The sequence below is a fragment of the Egretta garzetta genome, unplaced genomic scaffold, assembly GCF_000687185.1.
Source record: "Egretta garzetta isolate BGI_Z169 unplaced genomic scaffold, ASM68718v1 scaffold350, whole genome shotgun sequence".
NCBI lineage: Eukaryota > Metazoa > Chordata > Aves > Pelecaniformes > Ardeidae > Egretta > Egretta garzetta.
The window spans coordinates 218479-240016 of NW_009258273.1; the positions used below are offsets into that span (position 1 = coordinate 218479).

Consider the following 21538-nt stretch of genomic DNA (forward strand, 5'->3'; position numbering starts at 1 on the left):
AGCCATGGAGATGCAGAAGGGGAAGGGGGGAACAGCAGGAGGAGGAGGAGGGAAGTTGCTGGTCTCCACTTTTCTGGATGCCAAGGATGAGTTGGAGGAGGTAGGTGCCTGGGGCTTGGGCCAGGGGGGCTCCAGGGGGTGGGTTATGGGCTCGGCCCCCCGCGGGGTGCAGGCAGGGTGGCACATGCTGCTCCCCTTGTCCGTCCCTGTGCGGGGAGGGGGCTCGCTCTAAGCAGAAACCACCCCCCAGCTGGGGTTTCCCTGCCCACCTCACCCCGGCTGTGCTTGGGCAGGGCAGCCACAGGTTGTGGAGCGGGATCACTAAGCTTGCCTCGTGCCTGAGCACCACCAGGACTCATCCTTCCAGCACCTGGGAAACTTTCTGACTTGTGTTTGCCAGGCCCCCAAATTACACAGCGCTGTCCTGCTTCCCATTGAGCTTTTCTTCCTGCACTGGGAAAAGCGAGCTGGTTCTTTTACAGGTGGGGAAGGTTTGGGGTCTCCCCAGGATAACTGGGATCTGTTCCTGGTGTGGAGGAGCCGAGGAAGAGCCTGTAGTGCAGGGACCTGGGCGAAGCGGACACGTTGCTCAGGCCCTTCTGTAAAGGCTGATTTACACCTGGCTCGCAGGGTCAACTTGGCGAGCATTCGGGGATCTTCCTAAAGCTGCTGCGGGGTCGGCTTCCCTGGTGCCACGGAGGCGGCAATGCTCTCGTGAACTGCTGGACTTGTGGGAGAGACCAGTTATTTATTGTGTGATGGAAACAAATTTATTTGGGGCTCATGAAATGGTGTGGACAAAAAAAAAGAGAAAAAGATCATGTTGGATTTCAGCTGCAGGAGAAAAACAGGGTGGTAACTGGAATAACTAGGTCTGAAGGTCTGGAAACTGTCCTTTGCCATTTGGAGTGTATTTATATTCCTTCAAAGTACTCGTCAGTCCCCGTGTGTGTTTTGGGTCCTGTCCAGGTCTGGACAGAACGTTCCCAGCATCGGACCCGTGCAACTATGTGAGCTTGGCATGGCCAGGACCTTCGGTTGGGCTTGAAAATGGGCTCCAGGCTACCAGTGCGGGTTTGCTGGGGTCCATGTCGCTCTCACCCAGATCTTTCCCCAGTGGCATCAGGCCTGGGAAGGAGCCATCACGAGTTGGCAAGCGTGGTGGAGCTCAGGTTTGGTGAAGGTGACATATCCAAGCAAACACAAGTACCAGAAGAAGACTTTCCAGAGCCATTTTTATCCAGCAGCCCCAGTGCCTCTCTCAAACCACTGGAAAGCAACTTTTTGACTAAAAGGTCAGTCAGCTGGGACTTTTTGCTCAGTCAACTGGGAGAAACTGGCTCAGTTATTAATTACACTCCTGAGTGCTGATGGATTTACTGTCACAAGTTTCGTGGTTCTTGTGTTAAAGACTCCAACAAACAGGAAGCGGAGCGTACACAGGAAAAGCCGTGCGTGATCGTTGTGCATCAAGTTTTCGCAGTAAACAGGCTGCCACGTTTAGGGAAAAACCTCCTCCAGTCTCCCTTTAGCAGTTGTCGGAGCTGCTGGTGGCAGCGAGTTGAACGCGTCGGTTTTGGGGAGAAAGAGGTGAGCGGAAGGACTGGAGCTCGTAAAAATCTCATGCTAGGTGTTAACAAAATTGTCGTCTTGTTCCGCTGTGGGTCTTGGTAGAGGCAGGAGAGCTTGTTAAGGGAACGTGAACCATTAAGTACTGCTTTCAAATAGCCTCCAGCCCTGGCAGCAGCGAGTTGGTGTGTCCCCGTTGATCCCAAGAAGGGAATACCAAACCCTGGTCTTCCAAGTCCGTCAGCGGGTCTCAGATCAAAGACATTATTTGACGCTGAACTTCCTTGCAGAGCTCTTCTGGTGGTTCATTGGCTGCATTATCTGCCAACAAGTTGTCTTATTTCTCACTGGGATTTTTCTAACTCTGTTTTTCAGCCGCTGGATCTTGTCCTCCCTTTCAAATAATTCATCTGCTTTAGATTTGAGATTTTCATGGGGTTTGCCCCATTGCTCTTTCATAATGCCATCGCTCTGCCTGGAACAAAGCCGGTTTCACAAAGGCATTATCTCTGCATTACTGACCAGTACATCTTCTTTCATATTGCCTTGGAGTGGAGAACTGTTGACCTCTTTCTCAATAGCTTCTTCACTGCAGCCCCTTTGATATGCAAAGGAGTCGCTAATCAGTTCCATAATCGGTGTGATGTGTTTGCATTTTAATCAAGAAGTGACTGTGTAGAAATAACCTTCTTGTAACCCGCTTATTGCCTGTCTTAGGCTGCATTTGCCGCTTTTCCCTGGTGCAAACAGGTCACTGCTCCATTAACTGTAGGCTCCAAGGAGACTCCAGGAAAGCAAGACCTCATTTTGCCGACTGCTGGTGACATTCGAGTCACTGCCGTGGCCGAAAGAGTCCAGCTGGGTCCACAGCTCTGGCGTGGCACCGGCAACGCAGACGGGGCGCATCTCCCTCGCGTGGCAACAGAGCTGTTTATGGAAGGGTTTAATTTAGAACAACATCTCGCCGTGCACGTCGTAGCGTGAGAGCAAGACCCCGGCGTTAAAGGAGCTCCGCGGTCGAGCTGCTGTTGTGCTGGCAGCCGGGAACCCTGCGCTCTGCCTGTCTGCAGGCTCTCGGGTGTCACTGCTGCTGCGAGAGCACGTGGTGAGCCTGCGAGTCCGTGCCGCCCTTCTGTCACCGTCCCTGAGATGGCACCGTGAGGTGGGGAGAGGACGTGGCATGCCCGTGCCCAGAGTCACGCCGCTCTGCTCACGCTTCCCTGCACCAGAGACCGGCATCGGCTAACACCCGTGCCCAGCCAGCCGGGCAGGAGAAACCATTTCTGCGTGGGGCTGCTCGTGCCCTATGTGAAGAGGGGGCAACTCTCCAAATTCTCCCGAGTGGAAGCCTTTGCCATTTGCTCCTCCAGTATTTTCACGCCTGTGCTCTTGTAACTCACCGTCCTGACTTTGTGGCTCTTCCTGTCACTTCATCCCGTGGGCTGCTTGCATGCAAACATCTGCTCCTGCTGTTTGTTCTCAGCCAGAAGGTGCTCAGATGTGAAGTGATGAGAACAGAAGGTTTCCAGGCTGCTGCCCCGCAGCCCAGGGTTCCCACATGGACCGGAGCGGTCGGCCTCGCTCCGTGGAGCTGCTGGGTGATGGGCTCTGGCTTCCCTGCGCTGGGGGCCGGGGACAGCTCGTCATCTCGGGGTGCAGCTCTGCTCTCGGAGCAAGGGTTGATGGCCCTGCCTCAAATCCAGCCTTTGTAGGACTGCGTCTTGGCCGTGTATCAAAGTGACATAAGTATTAATATCATTGAATAATCCCACGTTTACTTTTTGGCTCTTTGAGCGGTGTCAGCAGAGTATTTAATCCCAAACCTGTGAATAAATGAACATTGATGAAGCGGTAGCTTCTGCAACTGGCTGGAGGAGCCTTGACATGAACCAAGAACAGCTGTTGCCATCACTGGCTGTTTTTCTGTTCTTTCAGGTGTTTGGGTGGGGGTTGAAGCAGCCCCTGCTGTCTCTTATCTTGGCGAGGATGTGCTCGAGCAAACTCATCCTTCCAAGTTTGTGATGTTTGGCTTTTCTCTGTTTCAGAGGCTAGAAAGGTGCGTGGGCATCGTGACTTCGCTAACCAACGGGCTGTCGGAGCGGGAGGCTAACGATGCCCTCAATGCTCACGTAAGTGTCATCTCCTTGAGAGATGAGAAATCCTGCCTGGATGAAATAATTAACGGTGTATTGTACCTGCATGGATCTCTGTCGGAGGGAGCGGGCGTGCAAGCTGTTAGCAAGGCACAAGGAACAGGCAGGTACGAAGAGGCTGGGGAATGGAGCCTCCTGTGCTCTCACAGCTCTCAGCCTGTCAAGGATTCCCAGAGCTGTTACAGTTAAAAGACAAAACAACATCGCGGCTTTAATCCTTGCCTAGTCACCTATTTGGAAGCCGACCTGCAGCGCACCGTCTTGCTGAAATCTGGCTGAGTGTGTCTCTCTCCCAGCATACAAGTGCTCTGGAGTCTGTCGCTGTTTGCGTTTCTCCTGTATTTCTGTACTCCTGCGCTGCTCAGATCGGCTTTTTCCTGGCCTCCAAACAGCCAGGCTCCAGACCACTGGAAAGGGCAGGTTCAGCCTTTCTGCTGAGGGATGGAGCATTTATTTCTAACTCTGCGTAGTCTTAAAATACTTGCCAGCAAGCCGTGGATGTTACCGTATAAGGAAAACCGTCATGTGCCATGTCGATGGGCTCTCAGACATGTTGGTTGCATTTTTTTTTCCTCCCCAGAACACCTTGGGCTGTTGGAGTCAGTGGCACAGATTTGCCTTCCCTTAATGGGAAAAGGTTGGCAACCCAGGCTGGATTTCAGGGCTCTGAAGCTTTCCTGCTTGGATGAACAGGTTGTAGAAAAGTAAGAGCAGCCTGGGGCAGGTCCCCAGCTGCCAGGACAGGGCTCAGGGATCTGCTGCTCTTCTTGTCTGGGGGTTCATTGCTCCTCAGTGACGAGATAATCCTGAAGCAGTGCAACTAAAATCACCGGCAAGTTCTCGGTGCCGAGAGGTTTGCACCAGCGTTAACTTTGCAACGGGGTACAAATGTTAAGGGAGACCCTGTGTGTTTTCTGTATCCCCTCGTGATCCTGCTTTGAATTCCTTGCAGGCTGCTGGGTGCTCCGTTGACCACCCCTGTTGGTGGGCTTGAGAGGGGTTCCCCTCTCCTGTTGCTCTCCTGACCTTCCTCTAACATCCCGTTTCACCCGCTCACCGACGGCACTTGCTTTTTCTCTCTCAGATATGTAAAGGAACCCCCCAGCACGAGGAGATCTGCCTGGGTCTTTTCACTCTGGTCTTAACCGAACCTGCTCAGGCACAGAAGGTAAGGCGCGCGTGAGCACGGAAAGTTTGTCCACGTGAGATTTTTTTTTTTTTTTTTTTGCTTTCCAGGCAGCTGGAGATTTGAAGCTGTGGAAGTTTTTGGGTCTCGTGCAGGCGTCGGAAGGCGCTTGGCTGGAACCCTCAGCGCTGAGCAGTGTTTATTGTAGCGGGGCAGTGACTTTGCTTGGACCGTTCCTGGTTTTGTTGCGTCCACGTGGCATGGGGACTGCAGCAGCTGCTGCTCAGGGGAATGCAGACTCTGCCACCAGGGAAGGGAGCTTGGCTGGGTTCTTTCACAGCCCTAAAATTAATTGCTTTTCTCTGTGGGAGGCAAGTACTGATTCTTAAGAAACTGTAAGGCTTTTCCCAGTTTCTGCCTTGTCTTTGGAAGCCCAGAACAGATCTGCGTGCTGGAAGCCAGATGCAGATGCCTACAGAAATAATCACCTAGCGTAGAGGAGGAACATGTTCCGTTCCTAGAGAAAATTGCTTTTCAGCAGGCCACCTCTATTAATTTCACAGACTGGATTTAATTTTTAAATAACTCTCTTTAACAACGCTATAAACTGTGATTTTAAAACTGTAGTTACCTACAGGAAGATGAACGGTTTGTATTCTAAAGATCTTGGATGTGGATTTGGCACTGTTGCTACAAACTGGGGGCGCTCGGAAGGTGGCAGGCGGGGGGGGTGTGGAGTTGAAAATGATGTTTTGTCATAGAAACCAGACCTATTTGTGGCAGCTACAAGGAAAAACAAAAGCACTGTTGGAAGGGCCGCGTGTGGCAAGCGAGACCCGGGGGTCCTTGTTTGGATGCATTTCAGTTAACAGGTGCTGCGCAGGATTTGAAAGGGTTGAAGTGGACTCTTGAAGCCAGCAGGGTCTGCCGGGAGCACGGCTGAGTGGCATGCCATTAGGGATGCTCTGTAAATCCTGGCGCTGCGCTGAACCGAAGGTGACTCATGCAATATTCTCTCTTGATTTAATCACTGCTATCAGGGCAGAGCTCTCTCTACCAAAGCAATAGATCTGCATTAGCTCCCGGAACTCATAGCTGCCTTGGCATTGCTAGATGGGACGGTCGTTGTCAATGAAGGTACAGCTCCATTCCCCAGAAATCACCTCTTGAAAGCAAAACACGCTTCTCCTGGGAGGCTTTAGGCATGACAGTGCTGGCACAAGTCAGATTTCTTTTCGGTTAGGCAGCTGTGTCTTGCTCTGTCTCCTTGTTGGCTTAAGGCTTTCCCAAACCCTGACCATGGAGTTCCCAGCCCTGCTGTCCTTAGGCTCTGGCCTGATTCTGCCTCATGCGCTGAGCACAAGACTCTCAAACCTGGAGAGGCTGGATCCAGCTGAGGCTCGGAGCACTGCTGAGCACATCCTTGTTTCCAAGATGCTGCGGGAGCCAAAGAGTATTTCTAGTTGCTGACTAGCAACGCTCTACAGGATGGTCTTCCAAAGGGTGAACCTCCTCAACATTGGACAAAATGCTCTTCTCCCCTCTGGGATGCAGTGGAGCGCAGCTGGGATGCAGTGGGGAGTATCCAGACCCCGCTAACTGAGGATAAGGCTCATGGGGCCGGTGCTTCCATATGCTGGAAGCAAAGGTTTGAGCGAGTCCGGCGTGCTCCAGCTTTCCACCTGCACGGCGCTCACTGGCCATCCCACTGCGAGGGGCCGAGAGGAACCTGCCCAGTGCGTTCCCCGCCGCGGTCTCCTCTTGCAAAGGGGATGGGAGGGGGTGAGTGGTCCAGCTCCCTTGCGACCGAGCTGCTGACAGGCACCGACGCCGTCTCTTTGAGATGGCAGACCGGAGGCACGCTTTGCTGCTGGTGGCCACGTTAATTAGAGGTGGCTGGTCCTCCTGCTCTTGTCAGATCTGCTCTGTGGAGTACGTTACTTTTCTTATGGGGTAATTGGATCTGCCAGTCTGCTGGGCTCTGATGTCATCTGTTGCTGCCACCTGCCCTGCATCCAGACAGCAAGGACAGGAAGCCAGTCAGTGATTTTCTACCAGGCTTCGGCGGGGAAGTTACTCCTTGCCTTTGCTCCCTGCCTGCAAAGAGGAGTTAGCGCTTGCCTGGCTGATGAGGCGTCTTTCAAGACTCTTGAGCGAGCTCTGAAATCATCACGCAGGGGGCAGAGCTCTGTTCATCCTCCAGCGAGAAGCCCACCGGTCCAGGATGCTCAGCGCAACCAGCTCTGGTCGTCTGCAATAACCATTCCCACATCTGGTCGCGGGTGAAGATTTGCAACCTTGGGTGTCGGCACGGGAGCGTTGTGTTGGGGAGCATCGAAGCCAGCGAGGCTGATGTGGAGGTGGCACTGCTCCTGCTCTGAATCAAGCGTACAGCCACGAGGCTTCACCATGCTCCTGGGACCTGTTGTTTTGCCAAAAAAGAAACCCAAAATGGATATTGTAGCTGGCCATGTTTGCATTCAAGGGTATTTTAGCACTTGCTGCCCTGGAAGCCGAGCAGGGTGTGCAGCATGTGCTGCAGTCCCAGCACACTAGCAGGGGCACCTCCTGCCATCTGCTTGGTCATCTTGTATTTCTTCTGCGGATGTCTGTCCACGGCGTGCGGATCCCCCTCGTCTCGCACCGTGGCCTCGCTGTCCCCCACCTGCATCTGCTGGTGTGCGGAGGGGGAGGTGGAGGGTACCCCCTTTTTCCTCCCGGAGAGGCTGTTTAAAGCACATCTCCCTTCCTTTTTGGGAAGGGGCTTGAGCTGCCCCATCCCCTCGCCGATCGATTAAAAAAGTGGTGGCGCAGCCCTCCCCTCGCCTCGGCTGAAGCCCGCAGGTCTCCTCCTCCCCCTTTGTTGCCTTGACGCCCCAGGCAGGCGAGATTAGCTGTGCTAAACTTGTCCAGCTGCGAGGAGGGACACTTGACCGCCTTCAAATATCAAAGTGACAGCAACCGATCCGTCAGATCTCCCTCCTCCGCCTGGCATCTCTCACTTTAATTAACACCCTGCTCCGGGATCAGGGTGCACGGAGTCCTCCCCACAGATGAGCATCTCCTCCCTGACATCTCCTCCGGCGTCTGTCCGCCGCGTGCCTCTTCTGCCCTGGTGCTGGGCAGGAGGGGGCCTCTCTCCTCCACTCGATGGCTGTTTTCTTTTTTTTTGTTGTTGTTGTTGTTGTTGTTTCTTCTCCCCTCATTTAAAGCGGACATTTATCATTTGTTCCTTCCTGTTAATTAAACGGCCTGTGCAAGTGGCGGCTCCAATCTGCCGAGAGCGGGGAGGAGACGATGGATTGCTTGCAGCCTTGGCAATAATCAAGAAATTCAGGTTCTCTCCCCACCCCCTAGCTGCTGGAGCCCTGAAGATTTTCTCCAAGCACCTTTCTTTAGATTATCGCTACCATCCTTGTGCCGGAGTCTGTTAGGGGTCCAGTGTGACCCATCTAAGCCACCGGTTGGTGACATGCCATACTGCTGTGACCCTGACAAAATGGGGCTTATTCTTCTCTGGCCGGTTGTACTTTGGGCCAGGGATCAGCAACATCGTAGGTGCGGTTCGAGTTCTGGTTTTCTGCAGTGTTTGCTTACAGGATTTGAGGAAGCATGGAGTAAGTGAGGTGAAGAGCTGCCAAACTTCCCTGGGTTAACAGGATTATGGTGTCGTAAATAGTAAAAAGTAAATAGTGAAGCAGAAGTAAAGCCCTTAGAGTGTCTCTTCTAGCTCTTTGCTCCAGCCCTTCTCCTGAGGATGCTGCCAGAATCAGCCCAGCCGGTTGGGAACTAATCCAAGCTGTCAGGGCCGTGTCACAGGACCTCTTGGTGGCTTTAAATGCAGGTGTGGACCCTGCACCTCGCACACATCCAGCAGAAAACCAAAGCCTTAGGGTGTTTCACCCAGAAAAACCTGAATTCTTTGAATACAGAAGCAGCTACTGACCACCGAGAAAAGCTTCGAGGATGAAAAATGTTCATCTCGTCACTGCTCCTAAGGGTGCAGAAATGTGAGAGGGAAGCGCCGGGGGCCATGGGTGGTCGTAATCCTGTCATCAAGCACAGGAGGTAGGGTCCAGGCAGGGAAGGGACCTGACAACGCCGGCGGTTACCAAACGAAGTAAAAGCTTCGTCTGAGCCCAGGCAGAGCACAGGGGAGCTGGCATCCCGGCGTGCTCCCTGGCTCCCCGTGTGATCTATGCGTTTCTTTTTCAAAGCTGATGCGGCGGAGGGAGATGTTGTGCGCTCCTGGCCAGGTAGTTGTCTGTGTGGAGACTTTGAGTCTGGCTTTGCTTTGTGGGTATTCATTTAGCATTTCAAAAGCAATTAAAGGCCCCAAAGAGTCTATACCTCTTGGACTCTGGTTGGGTGTTTTTTTTTTTTTCCTTTGGGATTTTTTTAATGTATGTATACATTTTACCCAGCGCTATATGAAAAAGGGAGAAAGCCTGAGCACAGGGAGCCCTAATCAGAGACCTTTTGAGGCCTCATTAACTCTCTAAAGGAGGATGCAGAGACCAGACCCCTGCTCTCTGGAATATCATGACATTTACTGGCACAAATTAACATTCATGCAGAACCACTTAGCAAATGACTTCCTAATCACCCTCCACCCCCTGCTGTCCTGACCAGAGGGGAAGGGAGAGCCAGCACCTTTGCTCTCTGGCCAGCATTTTGTCTGGCTGCTGGCAGCAGAGGAGAGTGGAGAAAGTCCTTCCTTTCCCTGCCATAGTTCCTCTTCCCATAGCAGAGCCCCACCAAAGCTGCTGGTTTGGACCGTGGGCAGGATGTCTGCATTTCTAACCCAAAACAAGCCAACGTGGTAGCATGATTTTGAGCCAGACGGTTGCCCAATTCAGCTCTGTCTAACCTCAGGAGTCTTGTGAGCAGGAGAGGGTGGCATGGGGATGATCTGCCTCTGCTCCTGCATCTCCATGGAGCTCCCATGGTATGGAACCAGCATCACCACATCCTGTGGGCATCTCCAGTGCGGTTCCAGTTGTCACTGGTGCCAGGGAGATTGGAGCAGCAGGGGTGGGTTTAAGCGATCTGGATGTGACTGTTTGTAACTGATCCTTCCTGAAGGACCGTTGTCTGTCTGTTCTCTCTGGTGTTGGTCTCTCCAGAGCTGTGGCAGGATGCAGGGAAGGCTGGGAAGAGGGAACAGGGACCCCCAACAGTGTCAGTTCTGGAGTGAGAAACCTTTGGCTCCTGGGGCTAAATCCAATGGATCCGGCTGCCAATTTATAACGCCCCAGAGGATTAATGGCTCTCCCTGCCTGGCCCTGGGATGCCGATTCAGGTCACCCCATGGGAATCTGGCCTTGATGTTCTTTCCCTGAGATTTATTTGCTGTTATCTGGTCAGGTTTGATAAAACCATTGTATGTTTTTCCATTATGGTCCTTCATTCGTAACCATCTCCCGCGCTTCTTCTCTGCTGCAGTGCTACCGGGACTTGGCACTGGTGAGCCGAGATGGCATGAACATCGTTCTCAACAAGATCAACCATATTCTCATGGAGAAGTACTTGAAGTTGCAGGATACCTGTCGGACCCAGGTGAGGAGAGGGTCCTCTCCCCAGAATCACCCCTTTGACACCAACCAGGCAGAGGATGAGCAGAGGATGTTTGAGTGTGGAGGGCTTGGGGGGCAGTCGGCACCGGTGGAGCTCCTTTGGAAGGGAAACGTGGTGGCATTTGCCAGCCGTGGCAGCCACAGCGTTGGGGAGAGGTCTCGGGGTGGGGGGGGTCTGTGGCAAAAGCTGCACTGATCTCTCCCTCTGCCCCAGCTGGTGTGGTTGCTGCGGGAGCTGGTGAAGAGCGGGGTGCTCGGTGCGGATGGCGTCTGCATGACCTTCATGAAGCAGATTGCAGGTGAGTTGTGCCACGGGAGTGAGGTGACCGCTGCCTGCACCCTCCCCTGCTTGTGCCAGCAGGCTGGGCGCTGTCGGTGGCGTATCAGGGCTGACTCGGGGCGCGCTGCACTTGGCATTGGAGCCAGAGCCTGTGCTGCTGCGCAGCCAGGTCCGGGCAGGCTTCCCGAGTGCCTCCGTACCCAGCTGACAGGCAGGAGCAGAGCACCAAGCCTGCCCCAACCTGTCTGGTGAGGAAAACCTCTCCAGGGAGGATGGAGCAGAGGATTAAGCCTTCAAGAGCCTATTGCTCCCAACAGTCTCCAGGAGGGGTGAATCACAGAGAGAGCCAGGAGGCTTCTGGCAAATGCTGGAGCAGCCAGGAAGTGTATTGGTTCCTGTTGCTGCCAGTTCTCACCCCGTAGCACTGCGCAACAGCACCAGGATCATCCTTAGTCCCTGCTCTGACCTCTGGGACGGCCAGAGCCGTGCATGCAGCAACTCTGCAACTCATCAGAGATGTAGGAGGCTGCTTCACCACAAGCAAAGTCAGTAGCTCCTGCAGGGAGCCAGACATATGGTGGCCTGTAGAGTGTTCCCCCCAGCCCTCGGTGTAAGCACCCCACAGCCGTGCACGCATACACACGCACACATGCACACGCCTTTCCGGATTCACAGGAACGGTGCCTCTTCCGTGTTCTCTACTTGGCTCTGGTGCCGGCCGCTGACGTCCATGAAGGAGGAATTAATGTCCCACCGTAAAACCTGACATTGTGTTGTTATTGTATGCGCCTGTGACACGGGGCTGGGCAGCCTGGATTGGAAATTGCCGTGTCTGCTCTTCAAGGGAGGAAGAATGGAGAGGGAGGGGACAGAGTCCTGAGTGTGAGCCAAGCTGCCCTGGCCCTGTTGTCACAGTGTAAACACAGAACATTTTAAAAACCACTGGTGAAGGCATCCCTTGTTTCCCCTCGGTTGCACCTCCCCGTTCAGGGCCCCTTCTGTTCTGGAAGGACTCCGCTGTCTCACTGCTCACCGCTTTTACGATGCCTTAATTGTTATGATCCCATTGTTTTGGCTTGCCTGCTTTAGGCGTTTTCTGTGCCCCTGCAAGCAGGAGTCCCGCTCTGCTCCCAGCGGCGTCAGCCAAAGGCTCCAGCTTCGTGCTGACGGCCCGCGCTGAGGGCGTGAGACACCACTTGGACACCTGGCCTTTACTGGAGAGTTCGGGCATTCTTTGCGGATGCTGTTTCTCCTTTGTAGGCTCAGCAGCTGCAAATGTTTTCCTCTTCTCCAGCTACTGAATCTCATCCCTTTCTGGCTTCTCCTTTGCTTTCCAGAAAGATAATTACTGACTCCTTATTATCACAGTTCTTTTGCAAGAATACTGTTGTGGCAAAGATCCCCTTGATCCCCTAACGGAAAAGCACTTGCACCTAGAAATGTGCTGTATGTAGGAACAGCCAAGCACGCGTGGCAGGCAGCGCGGGACCTGTGCTCCAGACAGGGAGCAAACTCCTTAATTCGCTTTGCCTTACTGGGGATGCAGGGATCGAAGCGGTCGGTGGTTCAGTTGACTCTGGCAACAGAACCGCACCCCTTCATCTGACTGGATTTTCTCTTTTTCCCTGTCTCTCCTTCACTTTCAGGTGGGGATGTGACGGCGAAGAACATCTGGCTGGCCGAGAACGTCCTGGAGATACTGACGGAGCAAAGGTACGGCTGGTCGGGAGGCGCTGGTGGAGGCTGGTGCAGTCGGAAGAGAGCAGCGGCCAGGCACGAAGCAAGGGAGAGCGCTCCCCGTCTGCCTGCTAAGAGGGTGCTCGTCCTGCTCAGTGCAAGAGAAGCAGGTTTCGGGGCGACGTGTTTGCGGTGACAGCCTGTGTGGGAGTGCGGTGTCGGGGTTTCCTGCGCAGGAGACCTCTGTGTACGCTTACTGTGTTACCAAGCATATTTTCAAGCCATGGCACGAATTTCTAGCTCTCGGAGCCCTCTTGCTGCAGGTCGTGCTTGGGAGAGCATCCCAAAGTCCCTCCATTAGCAAACCTCCTCTGAGGGGTTCGGAGAGGGGCTGCGCAGCCCGACACCTCCCCCCGAGCCATGTGCGAGGACGCGGCTGTTCCCTAACGTGTGGCACCCGGTAGGTGGTCAGCCCACCCTCTGGGCAGCGGGGTGGCATCGCCTCATCTGCCTGAGGAGCACGTGTGGCTCGGGAGCAGCGTCCCAAGGAATATTTTCTTCCTGAGCTTCCCGAGCTGCGGGGGAGGTGTTCCTTTTGGAGGAGTAGGACGGAGTTAATTGCCCAAAAAGCTTCCTGTGTTTAAACAGCTCCTTGCTTCATCAGGGCTGCAACTTTAATTTGTTGTGGACAGGCCATCTGGGAAGTATTGTCCTATGGGCTCAACATTGTCCTTTGTTGGCAAAGCAGCCGCTAATTGATGATAAGCAGAATTCCTAACTGCAGCCTTTGGCTGGGCAGAGTAATTATTTTTAAATAGCCTATAGCTTTTCACCGAGCGCCGTCTATAATAGCAGCGATTCTCCTAAAATCGCTTATTCCTGTGGTTAACAATCAAGTTGTTAAAGCATTTATTTGGCCGCAGCTAGCAGTCCTGGTGATTTTTATTCCGGGAATAGCTGTGCGGGTGTGTGCTGCTGCGAGTGCCATCTAGTGCCCCACCATGCGTGGGAAGGAGAGACCCTCTGAGATCGTCTGGGCTTGGCGGACCCTTGGTTCTTCTCAATATTGCCTTCGCTGCCTTTGTGCTAAGCTCAACTCTTCTGTTCCCAACCATATTTAAGCCCCTGCCAGCTCTAGCTGCGGTCTTCCCGTGAGCTGGGGCTACAGCCCACGCCTTGGGGCATCTCAGGAGCGCTCCTCATCTCGCCAAAGCACCTTGCAGCTCTTGTCTTGCAAGCAAAGCACTGCAAACAGCTGGACCATGGGAGAAATAGCGGCAGTGTAGTGGTGATCCAAAGCCATGCCTGGCTGCGGGTCTGCAGGAGAAAGCCCCGAGCACTAAGTAAGAGCTGAGCTTGAGAGGAGTTTGTCAGAGGAGCAGATGTAGGAGGAAAAGGCTCAGCCCCTGTTGAAGGTATTGCTGGAGTGTCAACGCTAACGCACCGTAGCAGCACAGAAACCAAGCACAAGGAGAGCTGAGGCTTGGAAGCGAGCCCGAGGGAGAACCTGCAGCTCTTTGCTGCGATTTATGTCTTTTGATTAGGGGAAAGCCGGAGCTTTAATTAAAGCCATGCATGTGAAGATCTGATGCCACATTCAGAGTGTTGAGTGCTTGGTTTAATTAAAACCAGTTACAGCAAAGCGGCTTCTCAAGCACTGCCCGCCTCGGCGAGGAGGCAAGTCCCCTACCTCCTCAAAGCCGGGTGTTAATTTAGCTTCTTGCTGCTAATGGCGGCACGAGTGCAACGCTTCCTCCCAGTGTTTTCATTTTCTCTGCCTGTCGGATCGATGAATCCTGTGGCTGTGGGTAGCATTTACCCCCCACCTTTGACAGCATTTTTACTTTCTGCACAGCACTCACTGGGAAAAGGGGGAGATGCTGACCTGCCAGCCCCCCTGGGATCCCGGCCTTAATTACTCCTACATCCTCCCTAACATAACCTCCGCTCAGCGCCGTGTGCCGCCGGGCCAGCCTGCCCAGCCGACTAATTAACCTGCTCCTAGCATCCAGCTAGATGCAGGGATAAGAGCCTGGGAAAACAAACACTTGTCACGTCTTCCCAGGTTCCCCCTCGGTGATTTAGGCAGCTGACTCATTTGCCACTGGGCTGGTGTCTCTTCAGGTGGCCATGGCGTTACAGCTGCTGCACGCCGCGGTGGCACTTCCACGGGACTCCTGATTTACAGCTCGTTAAGCCGGGGGATGCTGTGGGTGATCAATCACGCTGGAGGCACCGAGTCGGCCCGGCTCGTTCGTTCTTGGCATCCAGCGCAAATAACCAAGCTGACCGAGGTCCTTTTTATGGACTGGGAATATTTATTGTTGCGCTTAGATAAGGGAGGTTGAGAACGCGGCACACCCAGCAGACAGGGCGCTGCCGCACGGAGCAGGCAGGGCAGCGCAGGGCAGGGAGCGCGGGGGGGGGGGATGGAAACGCGTTGCTGGTGGGCTCTGCTGCTCCGAGGGAGCGGGGCTGAAGCAGCCGGCCCGCACCCAGGACACCAAGCCAGTTGGCTGAGAAATAAATCTGCTTCCAAAAAGCTGGTCCTGGGTATAGAACACTGCTTGCCCCTGTCCTTCCCCGAGGTAGGACAGATTCCGGCCGTGCCCTCGATGAGGCTGCGGTGCCTCTCCCACTGCAGACCCTCTCGACGCAGCTAGATCTGCCCTCTCGCAAATCTCCCTGCTGTTTGACCTTAAGCACATCTGGTTTTCCCCAGTTCTTGCTGTTCGGCGCTTCCAGCTCCCCAGTAGTCATGACTGCTCTTTTCCTTCTGCCCCACACACGGCAAGCCGGGGCAGCATTTCTGCCCCCAGCCCAGCGCGGGGCTCGAGCGCTGCCCTGCTTCATTAGCAGCTGCCCTGCATGACCTGCTGCTCGGGATGCCACCGATTTTGCTGGATTAATCCCCTTGGGACTGGCGGACTGGCGGCAGGAGAGCATGAAAACACCTTTTGCACGGGTGTGCGAGAGCATTTGGGGCCTGATCATATGGGGAAGGTCCTTTGTGGCTTGTCCTGGTGCATTTTGTCTTGCTCGGTGCTGTTCTGTCTATGGAGACCAGTAAAGGGGCTCCTGTGGGGCTTGGTGTTAGCATCAAGGTCAAGTCTATTCGTGGGGCAGCTGCTCCCTCCACTCACTCCTGAGTACTTTATTCCTTGTGGTTACGAATGCCTTGTGGCAGCAAACGTCCCTCTGGCCCTGGAAATTCGCCCAGTGCTTCGCACGAGCATGTCTGCCACCCTGCCAGGGAGCTTGGGGGGCGAGCACCCAGATGGCAGACTGGGATGGGACTGTCCTGCAGGAGGAGGAGGAGGTTGGCCCAAAGCGCATCAAGCACCGGGTACGGAACAGGGAATGGTCCGTGGATGAACATTCTCCGGGCTGGCACAACAAGCTGGAGTCCCTGCCCTTGCTGTTTCCTTTGTGCTTCATTTTTCCCTGTCCTGGGTCTCCACGTTTATATTCTGGTTGTGGTTCCCTCACGGAAGTGGCTAAAGGTGTTTCTTTTTATTTCTTCTCCTTCCTTTACAGAGAGTGGGTACTGAAAAGCAGCCTCTTGATAGCCATGGCGGTGTACACGTACCTACGGCTCATCGTGGACCATCACAGCACATCTCAGCTCCAGGTCCTTCGTCAAAAGGAGGTGGATTTCTGCATCTCCCTCCTCCGTGAACGGGTGAGCAAATCAGGGGATGCAGGGATGGCTGGGACCTGCCTCGCTGGGGTGTCTGTGTCTGTGCGTGGTGGCGTTGCCCCTGTTCCTCGTGCAGTTGGAAGTGTGAGACGTTCTGGGTCCTCAGAGTCACCCCCCAGCTTGCACCATGTGGGGTTCATTCTCAGCACAAGCTGTGAATGGCTTTTTAAACCCATTTACACCAGCTATGCCGTCAGGCTCCAGGCTGTAGAGAGGGGGAGAGGGGCTGTTTCAATGAGGCTGCCTCGTTTTCAGGCCTGAGGGTTTATTCAAGCCCTGAAGGGTTGAAACCATTCTCTTTCTGCTGCTATGGCACCTCAGTGCTTGTGCCTTACCAGAGCTGCGAGAACATCAGTTCCTCCCTTAGGGAGGCAGCCAGTGTCTTCGCAGGCTTAGCGAGAACGCGATAGCCAGCTCCAGGCCCCCCTTTGGTCCGTATCGTGCAGGAGAAGCCAGCAAAGCTAGGTGTAGGCAGAAATCCTTGCATATGGCATCCTGGCCCTGTGGGACGTGATGGCTCTGCAGCTCCTTGCCCGCTGGTCTGAGTGCTGCCCACTGTCCCCTTCCTCCTTGCTGGGTGGAAAGGACCAAGTGTCAAGTCCTAGCTTCAGAGACTGGCTGCAGTCCTGGAGAGAAAAATGTCAGATTTATGGGCCGATTGTTTGCTTTACAAGAGAGAGAACATTTTAAAATAGCTGCTGACCTTCCCGCCTGTCACCCTGCCTCTCAGAACCTGCTAGCTTCAAAAGAGGGGCAGGCTGCCAGGGGCAGGAGTGTAGATGTTGTGCAAAGAGTGAATCATCTGGAGCCGGTAAGGTTGAAGGACTGACTGTTCCTCCCTTCCCCTCCTCCTGCCCCCCTCCTGCCTTCTCCCTTCCCCCTGCTCAGGAGCAGGTAAACAGTAAATGAGATTTTTTTTTTCCTCTCCTTTTCCCAGTTCATGGACTGCTTCATGATCGGCCGCGACCTTGTGCGGCTGCTGCAAAACGTTGCAAGGATACCTGAGTTTGAGCAGCTCTGGAAGGACATCATCCACAACCCGCAGGTCCTCAGCGCACAGTTCACAGGTAGGCAGGGCTGGGGCCGAAGGGGGCGGCCAGCTCCATCCTGCCCTGCCCGCAGGCAGGGAGAGCCTCTGCTGCAGCCCCGCTAGCCACAGGCAACCCCCTCCTGCCTTCCCATGCCCTTGCGGCGAGGCTGCCGTGACTGTCGGCCCCTGTTTGAGGGTGAGTTGGAGCAAAAATCCTGCACAGCAGCTGTTTTTCACTCTGCATGCCTCGTCTGCCCCAGGTCTCAGGACCGGAGAGGCTCTATTACAGCCCCGCTAAAGCAAAACACATTGGGTGTGTGGGTTCCTTCCAGATGCCCTCTTAGAGGAGAGCAGGCAGAGAGAGCTATAATTACACTGTGTGATCCCACCTCCACCAGCGTCAAGGCCCACGTGGCTGCTTCCAGAGCCCCTCTCGTCACTAACTAGAAGAAGATGCCTCCAAAAGCAGCTTTCTGCTGGCTGCAGGGAACTTAGGAATAGGGGCAGGGGCCTGGACCAGTCTCCCATGGCCAGCTCCGGCGCTTGGCAGTTTTTGCTGTATTTTTTTAAATGCTGCAGAGGCCTTGGAGGCATCTGGGCTTTGAACCATCCTGAAAAACAGATACTTGAGGCAGCTGTAATGACAGATCGTGAGGATGTAGCTGGGCCACGACGAGGGTCGTTAAATTGTATTGCTTCTTCTGGACTTAACGCTTCCATAATTGTAGTAGCTGCTTTTCTTTTAATTAAGCTGAGAGGAAGTTGGAGCCCAAATATGTAAAGTAGCTGGGACCTTCTGGGTCCTTTTCAGTCCAGATAAGAGCCTGATATAGCTCCGTAGCTCCAAAGCAAGAAGTCCAGAAGATGCAGTAACTGACACTTTCTAAATGAGATTTTACTTCTCCCCGTAGCCTTGCACGCTTGCTGTGCCGAACGCTCAGTCGTGGAGCTCTGTGCAGAGTCTGGGTCAAAATAGACATGATGGAGAGAGTGTTAATTTATAATTTTTATTGGTATAAATTATTCACTTCTCTAGGGGCTGTCACATCATGATCCATCTGCAGCAATTCTAGTGAGTCGTTGGAAATGGGGCTTTAAAGTGTTCTCCCCCCACCCCCAGTGCCTGTTCTCCTCTCAGGGGCTGTGTTAATGTCCCTCGAAAGATCTCAGATTATGCTCGGGGAAACTCGCGGCGCGTCACTTGATTAAACGCTCCTTGAGCTCCGTGATCTCTGGCTTCTTCTCCATCTCCAGAACCTGTCTCCTGGCATTGCTGGTCTCTGCTGAGACTTGCCAGCCGAAGGACCCGGTTTCCCTCTTTGGGTTATCAGAGCCTGTGGAGCTCTTGGAGGCAGAGGAATCTTTGCCCTACACCTAAGGAAGGCTCACATTTTGCATTTCCAGGGCTCAGCCCTGCCTCTTCCTGCAGCTGTAAAGGAATTCTTAGCTCTGTCTGGATCTTCCCAGCTGAGCGCTGAGCTTTCACATCCGTGCTTGGAGTATCCTGGGGCACCTCACAAACATCCCTCTAGCTCCACTTGCTTCCTACCCCTGTAGGGACAGGGTTATTTCCTGGTTTGCTGCTAGTTTTAGCCAAATGGCCCAGCAGAACGATACCTAAATTGGGGCTAACATCAGTGCTCCTGACTCATTCTCTTCTGACAACTAGCAAACTCCCCGTGGTTTTTGCCCTTTCTCCTTTGGTTCCCTTTTTCTTCTGTCTGACACCACCACCAGTGGCCCGTGGCGTTGCCCGATGGTTCGTAGCGGTGAGACGACACCTGGGTAAGTGCACGCACACCCCAGCGTGTTTCTCCTTGCCGTTGCAGCTGCGAAGCGCTGGAGCAGGCAGAGTTCAGCCGTGTCCCCAGGGGACAGCCCAGTGCAGGCAGGGAGAGGTGGGCTGTGTCTGGCAGTGCACCAGGACCCCGGTCGGGGTTTGTTGCTCCTCCCCGTCCCGCAGAGGACCCTGTGTTTGGCTCTGGGGGCCAGATGGGAGGACTTGGAGCAGAAGCTGATCTGTCTTGGGATGCCCTCATTCATACTTGCTCGTGTGGAGCCTGGAAGGTCCCCTCCCCAAAATAATTTCCCCTGCAGTTGGTCATAAGGCTGCTTTTTGCCCTCTTGCCGCTATCGAGAGCCCGTACTAATTGCTCTGCAAGGTGGCTATTACCTCCAGCAGCTGCCGGTCCGTGTGCTCTCGGGTTTGTATTGCTCTGTACCTCTGATCCGAGCCAGTCTTGCTGAGCCCTGCGACCGGGGCCAGAGCTCAGCAGCACCGAGCGTGAAGGAAAACCGCAGCAGGGGGTGGCTCCGGGCGCAGGACCCATCCCTCCCTCTGAGCAGCTGGGAGCTCTTCACAAGCAAGGTGCTTTCGTGGCTCTCTTCCCCTGACACGCAGCTCGCTCCAGCCTTTCTCTGAGCTCGGCAGGAGCTGGCATCCGTTCTTTTCTGCTTTGAAGCTTCCCTCCTCCAGCCGTCCCCCAGGTGTGACCCTCCGGCTGAGCGGCAGAAGGACGACTTCCAAACGGCGAGAGGAGCGAAGCGCACCTCGTGCGCGCAGCGTCCCTGGCGCCTGCCTGTCTGCGTCAGAGCTGGCTGCCCTGTAAATCCTTCAGGTCTTGTCAAGCAGCGGCAAAGCCTCTTCGCTCAGGTCGTAAATTCCTCCTTTTGCAGCTGTCTGGGAACAACAGCGGCTTTTGCAACCTCCCCTTCTCCTTCCCATCCTCCTCTTATGCGCGCGTGCACACGCGAGTTCTCTCATGTCTGATCTTCGTTGTCGCATCTGGGTACCTTTACTCCAGGGGAGGAATCGGACTCTGGTGCCGGCCAAGGGGTGAGAGATGGGGAACGTGCTCTGTTGGTTACGGCGTGGGACTTGGCGTCTGGACTTTCTCATTTGTCCTCCAGACCTTGTCCCTGCCCTGCTGTGCATCCTCCAGGCTCTTCTTCCTGGCGTCCTCATTAGTGATCTCCGACAAAAGCTTGCTCCAGACAGGAGATGATTTAGGAGACATTTTCCAGCCAAAATCTTGATCCCTTTCCACTGCCTGTAGCTTTAGGGAAACGGAGCTTAATGCTCCAAACTCAGCTCGCTGCGGATGTTGGTAGATCCCTGCCCGGATCCCGTTTGTGCCGTGCCATCCGTGGGGCCATGCGAGCACAGAGCGACCTCTCTGTCTCTCCCCAGGTGTCCTGCAGCTCCTCCAGTCGAGGACTTCTCGCAAATTCCTGGCGTGTCGCCTCACTCCCGACATGGAAACCAAGCTGCTCTTCATGACCTCGCGGGTAATTCCCTCGTGCTCGCCGGGGGTCCTGTGCCAGCGCGGGGGTGGAGGGCACTCGTCCCTGCCCGGATCACGGTGCACCAGTCCCGTTCCCACGCTGGCACTGGGCACGGGGAGGGAGGGCAAAGCACCCGTCTGGGCAAAGGGCAGAGCTTTACTGGTGCGAGTGTTTGTTGCTTCTGGCATCTAATGGTGACAGAAGGAGGAGAGGCTGCCCAGCAGGAGCTGATGTAGATGGGCCCGAGACATCCCTGGTATTCATTAAAAGGCACAGAACAGCTTTGCAGGGGAACATTGCTCCTGGCTGGCCGCTTTCCAAGGCAAGCGCTTGCTCTGAATGGCTGCAATGCGGTGGGTTATCGGAGCTCCGACAACAGCCGTATTCAAGAGAGGCCAGGAGCTGCGCAGTGACAGCACCGGGGTTAACTGTTATCTGGTGTTCACACACCAGGCAGAGCTTGCTTCCCCCTGGCTCTGCCTCCGGCCCAGCCGCTCGCCGGCCGAGGCTGCTCGCAGGGGCTGTGCTGTGCCGCGCACGCGGGGTGTGTGGTCCCGTCGGCTCAGCTGGAGACGGGCCCTGCATGAGAACGCTGCACAATGGCCTTTTTGCTTCCTCGGTCTCTCTGAAGACGTTGCCAGCACGGGGTTGATGGGGGAGCAGGGTGTGAAGTAGAGTTGGCTGAAAGAGGCAGCTTAGAGGATGGCGGACCGTGGTTCTAGCAGCCTTTCCCCGAGCCTTGAGCAAAAACCTGTGTCATTCCCCTGTCCCTTCAGGTCCGGTTCGGCCAGCAGAAGCGGTACCAGGACTGGTTTCAGCGGCAGTACCTGTCCACCCCAGACAGCCAGTCCCTGCGCTGCGACCTCATACGCTACATCTGTGGCGTGGTCCATCCTTCCAACGAGGTGCTCAGCTCCGACATCTTGCCGCGCTGGGCCATCATTGGGTGGCTGCTCACCACCTGCACGGTGAGTTGCGAGAGCCAGACCCGAAAGTGAGTCACGTAATCGCCTGGGATCTCTTCCCGTGCGGGGAAGGGGGTAACCTGCTGATGCTGGAAGCTGCCGGGGAGGTTGGGTTTAGGTATTTGCTGGCTGGGCTGAAGGAGAGGGTGGCAGAGCAGTGGTTAGGCCGTCAGCCTC

At 54.8% G+C, this 21538-nt stretch overlaps 1 protein-coding gene across 1 annotated transcript in view; it reads left to right on the forward strand.

The window, feature by feature from the left end:
* The first annotated feature begins 4 nt into the window (after nt 1-4).
* INTS3 (integrator complex subunit 3) overlaps nt 5-21538 on the forward strand; it is a 38801-nt gene continuing 17267 nt past the window's right edge. The window contains exons 1-10 of the mRNA XM_035890576.1: nt 5-100; nt 3615-3698; nt 4807-4890; nt 10294-10407; nt 10639-10723; nt 12351-12417; nt 15919-16063; nt 17019-17148; nt 20302-20399; nt 21173-21364. Coding sequence (XP_035746469.1) covers nt 5-100; nt 3615-3698; nt 4807-4890; nt 10294-10407; nt 10639-10723; nt 12351-12417; nt 15919-16063; nt 17019-17148; nt 20302-20399; nt 21173-21364 — 1095 coding nt within the window. The remainder of the gene's footprint in view (nt 101-3614; nt 3699-4806; nt 4891-10293; nt 10408-10638; nt 10724-12350; nt 12418-15918; nt 16064-17018; nt 17149-20301; nt 20400-21172; nt 21365-21538) is intronic.